The following is a 16,546-nucleotide window of genomic DNA, read 5'->3' on the forward strand; positions in this document are numbered from 1 at the left end:
TAAATATTAATTTAATTACGATTTAATATATATATTTCTTACTAAATTGCATAGTTTCTCAGAAAGCTTAGAAAGCTCAAAAATGCTTATTATCTAAATAATAGAGTTCTTAATAAATTAAACTAAATATTTAGTTTAAATGTTATTTTGTAATTACTGCACTAATCAATTTTATAATTTAATTAGCAACTAAATTTTAATGCTAACTCTTAATAAAGTATTAAACTGCTCTTAATAAGACTAATTTTATTAAATTTTTACTATATTAACGTCACTGTTTAAATATGAAAAAACAGCTATTTATAATAGTTAAGTTTATTTATATAACTGTGATATATTCGTTAATTCTACAAATAATAATTAAAAATTACAAAAACAAATCATAGATTTTTAATAAAACTAAAAATAAATTTTTTAATTATTATTACATATTATATAATTCTAATATTATTCTATTCTATATATATTAATATTATTCTACTGTATTTGTTATTTATAAATAACCATAACTGAGAAAACTTTAAATTAAAATAATTCAAATTAAATTATTATATAAATTATATTTAAATTATTACAATTATTTTAAATTATTTAAATTATAAATAAATAAAAAATATTATTAAATTATTCTTTAATATAAGTTGGATGGATTTTGACACATGTTTCCGAAATAGAATTAAGGTCGGCCCAAGTATTCACTTAATTAAAAATTAAATTATTTGATTTAAAAATGTTCTCTGTATTATCCCTTTTTCGACATTAATTTTTTAGATTTTTTGTTTGTCATGGGCCGTAAAAAATTTAATTAAATTTTTACTAAAATTTTTAAAACCATTTTACACAAGTTCCATGTATTATCATATATATACCCTCTGCGGATACTCCTTACAAGATTTCTTCCACAATTTCTGCACGTACTAAAGATTTATAAATATCGGATTGTTATTCATTTATTATTTTTATTTTTATATGAACTAAAATCAGCTTTCATTTATATAATAAATTTAAATATTTTACTTAAATACTAACTTCATGAATAATTCATGACTAACCTCTAGCGACGTGGTGGTGTGTTTATGATTGTTCCTTATCTAATTTTGTCCCACGGGATCTCGAGTGATTTAAGGAAAGACCACTTTAGTTCAAAATAATTGCTCACTAGATTTAAATTTTCCACATTATACTTGGGAATTGTGTTAAATTAAATTTATAACCGCAAAAAAAATAAACAAATATGAAAATCAAAATATTTTGGAATGTAAAAAATTAATTACTAAAATTTATGATAAAATAATAAACTTTGTAGTTTTCCACGAATTATATGTAGAGCAAATCAAAAACAAAGTGCATACAAATTGATAGTAAATTATATTTTGAAATATTTTTTAATGTTAGTAAAATTAATAATTTAATGAGATTTTATTTTAAATTAGCTCAGCTATATAACAAAAACAAAAAAAAATTAAATTAAAAATTTTACAAAACAAAATACTTTAAAGTTTATTTTATTCATATTATAATCGGGCATAAATCTGGAAACTCATATGGAAGCGGAGCAATGAAAAAAATAGAGATTTTTTGCATAAACACAATATATAAATTTTCAGGCATATCTATTGAGAATAAATTATCACAGCTGTCTACTCTATAAGCAAAAGCTAAATTTATGTTTTATATTTATATATTTATCTTCTTACTTATAGTCCGTATATAATTTGTTTAAACTGCAAGTGCCAGGCTTATAACTAGTGCCTGTCAAGAAGAAGAAGAAGCGTTGAGTAATCGTGTTTTTCCACACAAGTAGCTAAGGCTGCACAAACTTTCAATACTCAAGTTCCAAGTTTAGAGAGAGATATTAATCAAAATAAATTTCAATAATGACAAGTTTGTGTCCAATAAAATTAATAAATTTTTAAAACTATTTTTAAACAGAATAAGTAACCACAGCAACGTGATTGTAATTACATTATACTACTAGATACTAGATGACAGCAATGGAATAAAACGTCTTAAAAGACATTACATTCCTGACTAACCATCTAGAATTTAAAAATAATTATTTAACACAGATTAGTTAAGTAACAGTTGTATTAAATTATGCTCATACTACATACTATAATTTTTTGATTATCTACTAACAGATAGATAGGTAGATAAAATGGAAGATGTTCTCAAAACCTCTTCAATTGTCTAGAACATCTTTTTAAAATTTTGGTGGTAACTACAACCAGCTAGAGGTATTGATTTGTGCTTTTATGTGACTAATTGCTATGTTGAAGATGTAATGGATTGAGATTAGAGATATATGTGTTTATGTGAATAATTTTATTTTCTGGTACTTGTATTTTTTCTATCAACATTTTTTGCTGCTTGATGTTGTCACTTATACACATTTTCTTCTTTATTAAAATGTTAATTATTTTAATTTTTGTTAATTATTGAATGTTAAATAAAATATTTTCAAATAGTCTTTAAGGATGAAAAATGTATGTAAAGAAATTATTTTTCTTGGTATTTATAAAATAGTGTTTACTTCTATTTTGTACTTATTAGGTCTAAACTTAATGTATACCATCCTCGCTCGTCCTATAATATTTTTTGAAAATAAACTGTTTATCAGCGTAAACATTTATTTGCAAAATATCTTATTATATAAAACATATATCAAATGGTATATCTATATATGTAAGATCAAATTAAGACAAGATATAAGATAAGAAATAAACAGAGTACCGGCTCCAAACGGAGCGGAACTCCGTGATCACAGTTAATCTTTAATGCTGCTACAGACCATAACCGAACGGAAGACATTTCACACTTCGAATGAAAACCAAAATGTCAGCCGTTGGGGACCTCTTAATGTCAGAAGGGAAATAAGATTAAATATCTTAAATAATATACATCTATATCAAATAAATTTTATTTCCTTTTTACAATTTGAAATGGTACTCAATAATATCTAATTCTATTTATATACTTATGAATCTCGTGACATACTCTTATAATGTTGTTATATGTGTAATTTTTCTATAGATTTTGTAAAAGGGTTTTCCGAAAAGTATTGAGCTACAACAACAAAAATTCATTTTTGTATTATTTTAATTAATTGAATTTTTAACTGACCCATCATACCCATCATCAGTGCTCTTGGAAATAATTCTTATATTTAATTATTCGTAAATAATGTTTTGAGTCTACAAGAACCAGGAATTGAACTTGTGCCCTGCCAAATTTGAATTTGAGAGTCAGCGCTCCTTAACCAACTGACGCAAAGCCGTACTTGATTTTTTATGTTCGCATTTTTTCTGGAGTTTTGTTGATTTACTGTGAAAGTTCTATTAACAGACTCACTTGCTGTATTTATATTAGAACGAAATCATAAACCAGCTGTAGAATAATTGAATTAATTATATTTTTTAATTTTTAATTGTTAAATTTCAATACTATTCTTTCTTATGTATAGAACCTAATCTAGGAACATAATATTAAAAAAGTCATGTTGGTATTACTCTACGATTCGCACGGGCGAGACCAATATTTTGTGAATATAGATTTATATAGATTTTGTATAGATTTTGTATAGATTTTGTGTGAATTTTGTATTGATTTAATATGAAAAATAGTTTTGGTTGCTGCATATTATTCGAGTTAATTACAAACCTATTTATAATAATTAAAATAAATGATTTATTGTAACATCGCACCATTACTATAACAAAAAGCAATCGTGTTACTGTTCTTCACTAATGTCTATCACTAATAAGGATAATTCATCTTAGTTACTAAATTGATGCATTGTACTTTGAGGATTGAATTTAAATTTATTTTTATCACTTCCCAAAGATATTTTACACAACTTTTTTAGCTCATCAATTTTTATAAATTTCTTTAAAATTTGCATTGAAAATTATAACAGCTCAGCAATTTGCACATCCCCAAGGAATTTTTATACAAATTCCTTTCCATTTAGAGTAATTTTTTCTCGATTCTTTTCCGTTTCAATTTCTAAAATGAATTTCAAAGCTCCTTGTTACCTGATGTGTTTCTATTCTTATATTCTTTAATACTCTGCGTGCAACAAAGTTGAGTTTGTATTTATTGGCGGAGGAACACGACAACATTTTCCTACTCAATTTTTTAAAAAATAATGCAGACACCATTTAAGGAATATATTCAATTGCAATTTTATCACAAGAAATTTTCAAATTTTCTTTGTATTCGTTTTGGGGCCGTGGAAGAGTGCTGGAACCAAGTTAGTAAATTTCTTGGGTACATCCTCATCACAAAACATTTCATAATATTGTTTCAATAGTGTTTGTTAATAACTTAAATTTAAATAAGTAATAATATTTATTATTATTCAATAAATTGCTTATTGGAAAGTCATAATTTCAATCGAAGCAACTAAAGACCTAAGATTTTATTTTGCGAAACGTTCCCATTCCCACTTAGAAATTTTCAACTAAATTCAGTAAGGATAGTAAGTTTCATTTATTTTCGTAATTTACTAAGTTTTAACTAAGTACAGTAGGTGTGGTAAAAAGTGACTCCAGTCGACTCTGTCATGAGGAGAAGGAAACATCAGAACATGTTCTATGCAACTGCCCAGCGATAGCAAGACGTTGACTCGATTACCTTGGAAGCGGGATATTAGTCCCAAGTCAAATAGGTTAAATTAAGCCCACAGCAATTACAAGATTTATAAATAGTCTAAAATTGTCCTAGTTGGACCTTTAAGCGCACAATAGATCTTTTAGGTCGGGGTGCCTTGATAGCCTATTACTTAAATAATAAATAATTAAAAGTACAGTTGTATGAAATTTAGTCGAATTAATGGGGTCATTTCGACAAATATTCAAACTCTGATTCACTGATTAGTTCGTTTACAATCCCAGTACAAGATTATGTTTGTAAAATCTCTAGATCTCTAGTTAAAATGTTTTTAGTAGAGTGAATTGCAGTTAAAAGTTGACTTTTTTTATTTTATTTTTAATGAACAACATTTTTTTCAGCCATATCGTATTGCTGCCTTTGATTGTATATAGTACAACAAGTCATCCTCATATATGATCAAATATAATTTCAACAAAATAGATTTCACTATTGTGACAATACCGTTCCTATTTAAAAAATAGTCATAGTTTTGTTTACATCTTAAGCGAGTAATACACATCGGACTTGGATATACAACTTGTTCCACGTCGCTTCTACTTCCTTTTACACATCCGACATAGTAGACATTATTTTGAACACGCCCCACGCAAAAAAAACAACAAATATACTACAAAGTAAAATCATGCATGCGTTGAAACGAAGTTTTCGGTTCCATACCTTAAAATAGAATGAAATTATGCATGCAAGCCGACAAAAATCCGACTGTATACGAAAAAATACGAACAAGTCGGACGAAAGATCAAAATATTTGGATTTTCATCCGACTTGTCGTCAGACCTGCAAATATTGCTATTACACATGAGACTTGGCACAAATTTCGCATTTCAGCGCACAAGTTGTACGACTAAGTCTGATATGTAATACCCGCTTTATGTGAGTATCCAAACATCGTTCTTAACAAAAGCTCTTCTGATCATCATTGTAAGAGTAAATATTTACCGATAATATGGCAAAAAATTTTACTGTAGAGAAGTCTCTTATAACAAGGAAATCTTACCATATATATTAACTCTTCAAAGCATTGGTAACAAGATATGTGAAACTTTCTCTGACAAATTAGATAGATCCAAATATTATAGAATCGCTTATTAAGTTAATTCCTCTTTAATAACATACTCGTAGAAAAAAAAGTAACAGTTTTATTGTAATGCTTTGCAAAGATTGCAGTCTTATAGCGCCCATGCAACCGGAGCACTGATAGTTAAGAAACCATGTTAGGAGATTAAATGCATGATTCAAGGAAATTTACAGCAGTTGTGTTAAAGAACATATGTTTGTTTGTGTTTACAACCTATGTTTGGATACTGTTCAAGGCGTGCATTTCATGGATTAAACGTGCTAAAGGCTAGCTTTTCAGGGGATATAAATTAAACTCAGAAAATTTGCTCAAAAGAGCACCGTAGGGTTTACTAACGGCTATGCTATTAAACTAGTTTTAAAACTTGTTTATATGACAACACAATAGACCAATAGGCTTAAGTAATTCGTAAGAACCACGGTATTTATTTATCTTAATAATACAAATCAGTTTTCAATTATATATGATATATATATATGATATATTATATATGATATATATAATATAACACTTCAATTACTGTCATCTGTTATTATTTTTTGCGAATAAGAAATTTCGAGATTTGCGAGAACTAATTAACTACCAATGAAGTTAAATAGTCTAATTTTAAATTTTTAATTATGCTTAAAGAACTTGGATTTTTGTGTATCCAGTATAGAAAATTATCCAGTAGAAATTATTTCTGCAAATTGCAATTTCTCATCCCATTTCGGTTCTTATATCTATTCATTTAACTTGCCGCTATTTTCGCAGAAGGTAATAGTTATGTATTTGCGTCTGTCATACATGGTGATCAATTGAAATTATAACTGATCTATTGAATAATGATACATATCATACTTTAACTACTAAAGTTTGTGTAGTTACAGTATTATAATACATGGTAATATTTTATTTTTATACCTTACTGAAGAAATCCTGACATTATTTTTAGGAAGATTGTATAATTAAAGATTGTATACTTTTATGAACATTGTATCCTTAAAAAGATGGGCTATTTTTAAAACTACTTCTTATCTTATGCCTGCTTGCTTTTTTTTACTTTGCTAGCTTAACTCTGCTAGCTTTTTTACATATACGATATTTGTATACCCTGCAAATATGTTTTGAAGGATATGGATCTTTAGTTTCATGTCATCTTGGGTCCCCAGAATATTTACTTCTGAATGAATAGTTAAATTTTTTAAACACAAATTAAAAATTTTTTTATTAATATATTGGAATTATATTAAGTTTGCTATTATATTATATTAAATAGATGTTGTATAGATACCATATTGTAGTCATATGGTATAATTATAGAAAAGTGTAGGTATAAGTATAATATGCCAGTAATATAAATATGTTTGTTTATTTAACGTGTAAGGACACTGATTACAAACATTCTAAAAATATTTCAACTAAAAATTTATAATTCTTAATAAGTTTACTAATAAAGATGAATATAAACAAAGATAAATTTATGATATGTGTTTACAATTTTAATACTTTACTATTGTTGTAGTAATTATTTCATGATTTTTGCTATTTTCAACTTTTACTTGTTAAATCTTAAATTTGTTATTGAGAAAAATGTATTTATTGGAAAGTTGAAAACATCTATCAACATTATGTTTATAAAAAGGACTGAGTAAATTAATTCCTCTTAGTGTATGAGTGTACTCCACTCATACAACAAAATATTTAAATTTCCCAGAAGGAATAAGGAGTACAAAACCCTTTTACTGCAGTAAATAGTCCTTTCACGCTGGTATTTTTTTACTAACGCCTTTTTCTTCCTGATGAGCCAAAATTAAAGACCTTACCTTCTCGCTGCGTAGAAAGGGCTTTTAGAAAGTACTGCAGCACAAGTACTAAAACAGGCTTACTGATAAGGTCTTCTGAAGTGCTTAAAGCAAAGGCCTTACCTTATAAAAAATCACGTATTTATAATTAATTATATTTATTGAAATTCCAATATATATTATATTATAATAAAATTTATTTAAATTAAAATTATTAATATTTATTTTACTCTAACTCGGGATCAATTGCTTTCTAATTCACTCACGCAGTAATTTTGTTAAAATTTCGCAACTTGCAATAATTTAACTTAACAGAGAAGAGACAGTTGTCTAAATAACAAAGAAATAAAGAAAATGTATGGTTAGCTTAGGTTATACCGTCGATCCCTAAAGGATCCATTTAGGCCTATTGGCCCATTGTGCTAACGTATATAGAGGAAAACTCAAAGTTTAGAACTATCTAAAACCTTTAGCGAAGCTCAGAGAGCGGTTTAGTGGGAGCTCTTGTATCTCAATGAGTATATTGGATTTTCTTTTAGTGGAAAATGGTCACATTGCATACAAATGTCTGCATATCATTGAGTCTTCTCATCTTTTATTGAAAATTTAAGCACAGAGAGAACTCAGTAACATAAATACAGATGTACTCAAAATCAGAACTTGCGTGAATATTTTGAGCACTCAAATGATGCAACATGTCTAAAGCAACGTCTAAAGCAAGATATTAAGAGAGAGTTAAAATAATCAGTCTGGTCTTGACAGTAAAACATAGAAGACGATTGCGGTGTTACCAAAGTATTAAACTGTAAGTACCGGTTTGATAATCCGGAATAGTGCTCTTCGTATTCAGTTTTACAAAGTATTCTGAGAATCTGATTAATCGAATAATCGGATAACTTAGGTTTTTAAAGTATCCGAATAATATGAACAGTACTAGTCCGAAATACCTTCCTATCATTAATGCTTGTTGAGCGAGCGTATTTCTTAATATACTCTGAATAAAGATATTTTAGCCTTAAATTAATGTCTGATTATTTTCGTCTCTTTTTTAATAGAAGCAGTTGCTAACTTAATTATTGTATAATGCATATATCAATCATAAAACCCAAAATTTATTATTTGAAATAAGGAAATTCTTTAAATCAAAACTTTAAACGTCCATCCAAAATGAGTTTTAATCACACAATTTTCCAATCGACTTCAACTGCATTTCTGTATTGCCTTTGAGTTTATTCCTTTTAAATCGATCAAAATCTTCCTAATCCGTTTTCAAAAACAGTTTTTTGAATATTTTTTATCTGCTATATATAAACCTGTGTAGAGAGTTAATATTCTTCTTGTGAAGTTGCAGCTACCGCGTTTCGTTTGTGACATTTTGGTTGGTTTCTATGTTAAGTTGGAGGTTGCAGTTTTTGACGAATTTTACTTTATCATTGGTCTGATTGTAAGCTATCGATTTACATTATTATTCCTTTCAGTTAGAGTACTGTGGGTCCAATTTTCATTGCGGTTTTGTCGTACTGTTTGTAATTTTATTGTGCTCTGTTGTTTATTACGCTTAATCAAATTTTGTTTTGTAACACGACTGATGTACAACTGTTGCAATGTTGCAGTTCTATTAGCCAGATTTTGTGGTATCAACTGACAAAGATATTGGTTTTCATCAGGAAAAAGTTTGTACATTCACCACTACTGGCTGTTGTTTCACTGCTTGTTGCCATAACAAACTTTTTTATGATTCACAATTGGATCAAATTAAAATTGTTAGGCTTTCTTGCAAAGAAGATGTATTTACGAATGAATATATACTAATTTATTGCGATTGTACATTTTTATATAACCGTTACGATACTTGTAAATAGTTAGAAATTAAATACAGAACAAATAATTATAACATTAAATACTTATATATAATTACAAATGTTTTTCGAAATGAATTAATTAATGATTTATTTTCTACCATTGTAATGCTTAATAGATGTAATAATTAGAAAAAGAAAAATCATCTTTCTAATCCTCTTTTTAGATCTGGGAGATAATTGATTACCGAGAGTACAGGTTTGAGACCGCATAGACCTGTAAACCTTTTAAAAAACCAATTTTTTTTAAATGCGACTGTATTTTTTTTCGAATACGAAACAATTTTTTCAAAAACATTATAAATTTCTGATAAGGTGACCTTTAAAACGATGTATTATTATCTAGAAAAATGTGTCTAGCTCCTTGCTTACACCGACGATATCGATATCATTGGGCGTAGCAAACGTAATGTTATACCAGCGTTTGCTGCTACCGAACATAAATATACAAAAATAGACTTAGCAGTGAATGAGGGCAAAACGAAGTATATGTCGGCTACTGGTACATTGAGCTAGTAGCTGAAGACCATATTTTCGATTCTGTCAAGGATTTCATCAGCCTTCACATTGTAGATCAGACGAACAATTACAGTTGCTAATAGGTGCTATAGGTTCAGTAGGCAATTGAGATGTACAGCACTTTCGATACTATAGCAAAAAAAATATTTGGAAAAAGATATTTGGAGCGACAGTTAGAGGATGGAAGGAAGAGGAAGGTCTAAATGTAGACCCAAGTCTATAGTGATCAAGTTGAGGGAGCACTAAACCTCTAACAGAGGCGCCTGGAGAGACATGTTGCGTCTGATCGAAACCCGATAACAGATTGTTATTGGTAAAACTGGGCTGATTAGAATAGAAAGAAACATGTTTATGAATAGCTGGTTTATGGATTATGTGTTCTTGAATAGAAAAATAAACACAAGCAAGAAAAGCAGTACTAACATTAATAATGAATAATGTTATTACTCAAAGGAAGGTTAATTATTTTAGGCATGACTATATAGTCGAACAAGCAATCTTTATACCTAAAGTGTTAGAATAGATTTTTAACTTTTCGCTAAGTACCTGCAGATTCTTCTTTATTTTTAAGTACTCATATATAATATGTGTTTCAAAATTCTTATGCTTATAACAACCTTTACTTCAACCTTTACTAAACCTAGTAATGATAGGATAATCTGCTGTTAAACTGTTTTTGCAAGTTTTTTATTATTGATTGTATATTACAAATAGTCTAACTTATACGCCGAAACAAAAAGAAAATATTTCTCAAAAGAACCCGAACAGAAAGTTTCGTCCTTTCTTTGATAGTATTTTATAGAAATAAATATTTTTTAAAACAAATAACTATTGTCTGTATCCTAACTACAGACAATTTAAACTTACGATTATACATACTCAAAAAAAAATTTATTAAATCATCAACATTTTTATTTAAAGAGAGGTTTCAAACAGTAGTGAATTTTAATAACAAAATTTTTAATTATTTTGAATAATTGAATTTTTGGCTGACCATACAGCTATTTCGAATATTGCCAAATACTCATCATCGGTGGTTTTGGAATTATTTCTTATATTTTAATATACGTAAATACGTTTTGATACTGCATGTACCAAGGGTTCAACTCGTACCCTGCCAAATTTTAAGCTCAGAGTCAGTGTTCATTAGTCAACTAATGCAAAGTCGTACTTGTTTTGTTCTAAGTTAGAGTTTCGTTAATTTGTTATGAAAGTTCATTAACAAATTCATGTGCTGTGTTATATTAGAACGAAATCATAAACGATAGAATAATTAAATTAATTAATTATAGTTATTTTTTTATTGTTAAATTTCAAATTTAGTCTTTTTTATTTCATTTATATTATTTTTATTTAATTAATTTGTGAGTTGTATTATTAACGCATCTGAAACTCTTTGGTTTTTGAAAGCACTCAATTGTAAACTCTTGTAATTATATTTTCTTTACTACAAGAACAAAAAAATTATATTTTATTTCAGTTTTAATTTTATTTTTCAACAAAAAATAATAAAATTTCTCATTTCTTTTCAGCTGCCAGACAGAAGCTCATATGTCCACTGTTTGGAACGTGAAATGAACTTTTTTATGAAAAAATTTGCAGAATAATATATGGTCTGAACAATAATAGTGTATATGTAGGACACCGGTAATAGTTCAAGTTATACATAAAATCAGATATCTTTAAAATAAACGCACTAAAGCAAATTTCGGAGAGTCGCTGAATAAGTTCATCAAACAAAATGAATCTTAAAGTGTATCGCATTTTGAGGCAGATGTTGGTAACATTTGCTTTAATATCAACAGCATCCGCTAAACTACACACTTTAAGTTTATCTGGATATGGCACTGGATTGCTTTCAACAAAAGATTCACATGGTAAGTTATATTTTTTATTGTTACATATGTACGTATTTTATAAATATTCATATGCTTTTATCTTTGAAAAATATTAATTCTTATATAAACACTTTTTGTAATGCATCCATAATACGAGCATGAATAATGAATATATTCAACCCACCTCGTTGAATCATACCATATATGCATTCTTAATAAAATTATACTTTTTTACTGATATAAATAATTTCACACATAGTTTGGTGTTTTATATTGTATTTTGGAGATTTTATTGCATTTGAAGACAGTTTTCATATATAGAAGAGTAAAAAAACAAGTTGATTTCTAAACTGATTACATGAGTTCTTTATAAATCAATAAAATAAATATATAAACTGGGAATATCTATAATGAGTTCAAAAATATTAGCAATTTATTCAAAAAAATCCGAAGTAACCAAAGTCCTAGATCTATTAAAATGTTGGCATAACGAAAATTATCTTAAACTCAGACATTATATTTAATATCTATCAAATATTAAATAAATTTCTAATTTCAATATTATGTGGTCTATATAAATAAATTCCCTTTACTTCTTACCCAAGAGCATTACATGTTTATATTTCAATTAAATAGCAAGAAATTTAAGTTTAAGTTCCATCAACTATTCAAGTTCTCTTGTTCAATAATTGACTGAAATGGATGCTATCTACAAACTAATAGTAGTACTAATTAGTAGATTTCTTTATATAATGAATCTTTACCAATTCCTAAGCTAATTGCATTAGTTAGCTTCGTAATTTACCTTCAGTTTAATTATTGACTACAGTTATTTACTACAGTTAATATTGGTGAAATAACATAATCTTTTTCTATTCTATTAATATATCTCTAAAAAAAAAAATTATTTATATATGCACTGCTTTGGTCTCCAGAAGAAAATGGTTTTTAGGAAGGTATTTCCTGCACAGCTTATCCGACTGTTCATCGGTAAAGACAAGAGTCCTTTTGAATTATCTAAATTCGACAGGATGGATTTAGTCTGGACTCTTCTATTTTTAGGGGTTTTTGCGCAAAATGTGGTAGTGAAACATCACTAGGTGAAGTATATGGAAAGTTATCTGATCGCCTGCCACTGCAACCAAACAACTATATGTATATATATACTAGGTGGATTGATATGTAGCCGACCTAAGTAATAAAGACGTGTTTTTTTTGGAAAATCATATTTTATGCTTCAATATAGTTTTTTTTAGCTCGATACACTGAGTCCAACGATCTTTCAATATTTGGTTACCTTTTAAAAAATACGATTTATGAAGTGCTCCAGAATATACTTCATTTTCCCATTCCACTTTATCATTTGATGCAAATCTCTTTCTCTGAAGCTATCTTTTTAAGTTTAGAAGGAGGTTATAAACACTGGGAGCCAAATCTGAAGAATACGGTGGATAAGAAAGCAACTCGTACCGAAATATCATTTAATTTTGCCATTGACGTATTGACCTATGAGCGTTAATGCAAAATTAAAAAATTTTTCTTTAAATTTACTGCATCTGCTTTTCTTTTATTAATTTTTAATTTACCATAATTTGTGGAACTTTGTCTTTTTTCAACTTACAACGTTTCTAGGCAATATTTTTGAATATGGTATATAATAAAATTTATTATTATTCATTTTATGAAAACAGTACTTCTTTTTTTAAACAGTTTAATAAAAAGTTTTCTGATAGATTTTCAGTTCCCTTACAATATAACTGCTTATTTATTGTTTTTTTTCAAAATTTAACCATAATTTCAATACTACATGATAATCCATACGCCCCTTCCTACATTGATATATTGACTAAAGCAGGAAATGTAATTTCCTGCCAAATGATTGTAATACATTATCTGCTTTTGTGATAGAGAAAATCTTTCTACTCATCCATGTTATATTCTTTCAGTAATCTTGAGAGCATTATACAAAAGTGCATGACTTTAAATATTTTCTCCAATGTTTAGATCAATTTTAATAATAACTGGTTTTTTATTTCTATTTATTTATTCATTAATAATGATTATTTATATCATTATTACTAACATGTATATATATAGCTCTGGCTACTGAGAGTTTCAGCTACGTGTGATGACAATTTGATAGTAATTGCTTATAATTATATAGGTATATAGGATGTTTACACAATATAATACTATAATATGTATACTTATATTGTGTTATATTAATAACATACGTATTTATTGCTCTACAACTAAGAAAATAATTGATTTTATTTCATAACTATATATATGATCTGCCTATTGTACGAACATAAATTGCCTTCATCTCTGTTAAGTCGTTAATATCTTATTTATATAGGTATATATAACATATTTTTCAACTTTTAATACTTTTATTTATTTGAAGGCACTTCCACATAATGTCATCATCATTTAAATCATCGTCATCATTTAAATAACCATTAGTTCATTTAATTACTTATACTTAAATTACTCATACGCACTGTGGACCTTTCGCACTCATGTGCTTGCCATTATTCGGTTTTATTTATTTTTTGTCATTTCACTGCTATAGTAAAAGAGTTTATCTGGATTATTTTAGTGTTGATATGTTTCAGTTTGTAATACTTATTTAATCTTTTAAAAACATTGCGGAATATACTCAATTAAAAAATTTAAAATTATTTTGTTTTTAAAGGAATTTTGTTTAAAACTTAGTTTTTACTTAAATTGAATAAAATTTATAATCGTCTTCAGGAATTTCGATTTTGTTATTATATATATCATTGCAATTTATAAGTGCTAATATTTTGAGACAATAAAACTTATATTGGTAAATTCCTGTGGTATTCAAATATTTAAAATTATTTCAATCAGAAGAGATGCTTTATGCAGTATTTATACGAACATTAAAGCTCCGTTAAAAAACGGAATACATGAATCGTTATTATCCTTTATAGCTTTATTTGTTGCTTTTAACTTTATATTTCATCATTTTTATATTAGTTGTTCTACGAAATCTGTAATTATCATTAATTTTTCAGTAGCAGGTTTTTCATGTTTCCTGAATAATCCCTGAATTTTTCAACAACAAATAGTTGCTCTCTCGCTTGCTGGGATTTAATTTAAATGCTTTCCTTACATATTCTTAAATACTCTAAAATATTACATTTTTTTCCGCTTTTAAAATTTATCTCACATGGATTAAAGTTGAAAACACAAGTTTTCAAAAAAGATATGAATGAAAACTCTACCACAAAATGAAACGATACACATGAAACCATTTATAAGTAGCTTAAAAATAGTAAAATATGATAAAGTAAAGCATAAATGATGTAAATAATGATATGAACTTATGTATTCGAGCATTAACGCTGCATAAACATTGACGGGTGCAAACATAGCACTTCACTGTAGGTGCTTTTTTAAAACATTTAAAGTCAATGGCAGTCAAGTCTTTCAACAGCTATTCAACCTTTTTTTATCAAAAAACAAAGACTATTATGTTACAAATCCATCTACAATTACCCTTTATCATCTTTGAAATGAGTTAAACTTAAGAAAAAAAACGCACACAACAGACTTTTAACAGCTGTTAAAGTATTAAAGCATACAGAATGTTTATTCAATATAATATGTTCCTGACTAAGATGTTAAAGATGTTTAACGAATAGAACTCAACTTCTTTAAAATAATTTTAAGCTTGCAATTTATAAGAAGTCGAATGAAAATAATTTATGCATCAGAGAGATCTATTCAAATCATCCAAAATTTCCAAAACAAAGTTTTAAGAAATTTATTCAACGCTCCTTGGTTCATTATAAATACTAAACTCCATCGGGATTTGAAGATCGATTCTGTGGATGCAGTAATACAAAAGTTTACGAGACAGCCCACCATCTGTCTAATACATCTGGCCTGTTGAGGAGACTTAAACGAATTATGCCTTGCCGAATTAGTAGTCTAATAATAATTTAGATTACTACTCTATTAGCACTAAGTCTTTGACAACTTGAACTATTGTGTTTTATTGTATTGTATTTCAAATAATAAAAAGAAAAAGAAAAAGAAAAAGAAAAAAAGAGTGATCAAGTTGGACAATAACTTACTTCTTATATTCTTAGAAGGTGAAATGAATCAGCAAGATATAATGAAGTCTTGTGAATAGTGTCAATATAAATTTATTATCATTTATTTAGGACTGATTTAAGACAATTTTTCCATGAGCAAAAATTAAATTTTTATGCAAATAAATTTTTGGGCTGATCATACAGCTTTTTCGGATACTGTAAAATATTTCTTATCAGTGGTCTGTATAAAGATCTTTTGGCTTTATTGTCTACATAATTTTAGGACTATTGGCATCTGGTGTTGGACCTCATCAAATTTCAACCGTGAACTCGATTCAACCAAGCAACTTATATTTAATTTTTATTATTCAAATTTGGACTTTTTGTAAAAATAATTGCACTTCCAGTGTTGCATTTATAATTAATGCATAAACCGCAGTTACATAAATTTACCTAACCATTATGAATTATAGTTGCTTATAGACAATATTTTTGTAATGATTTTTATATATTTTTTTATCCGGCTATAGGTCACTTTTTGCTAAATAATTCAATGTTTGTTTAATATATTTTAATATATTTTATATTTTGACTCTCCTTGAGAGTCTTCACAGGATCACGATCTAACATTAATATTACTAAAACTATATCTACGTCATCCTCTTTATTCTACTGTCTATATTTTTGAATACTTAATTTAGATCGCTTGCATTCTGCAAGATTT

General features: G+C 27.4%; 1 protein-coding gene across 1 annotated transcript in view; it reads left to right on the forward strand.

Annotated features, from left to right (window-relative positions):
• The window catches only part of LOC119687471 (neural cell adhesion molecule 1-A), a 47,712-nt gene that overhangs the window by 10,054 nt on the left and 21,112 nt on the right, over positions 1–16,546 (forward strand). Inside the window, exon 2 of the mRNA XM_038101798.1 lies at positions 11,447–11,791. Coding sequence (XP_037957726.1) covers positions 11,656–11,791 — 136 coding nt within the window. The 5' untranslated portion in view covers positions 11,447–11,655. The remainder of the gene's footprint in view (positions 1–11,446; positions 11,792–16,546) is intronic.

This window comes from Teleopsis dalmanni, chromosome X, assembly GCF_002237135.1.
Source record: "Teleopsis dalmanni isolate 2A chromosome X, ASM223713v2, whole genome shotgun sequence".
Classification (NCBI taxonomy): Eukaryota; Metazoa; Arthropoda; class Insecta; order Diptera; family Diopsidae; genus Teleopsis; species Teleopsis dalmanni.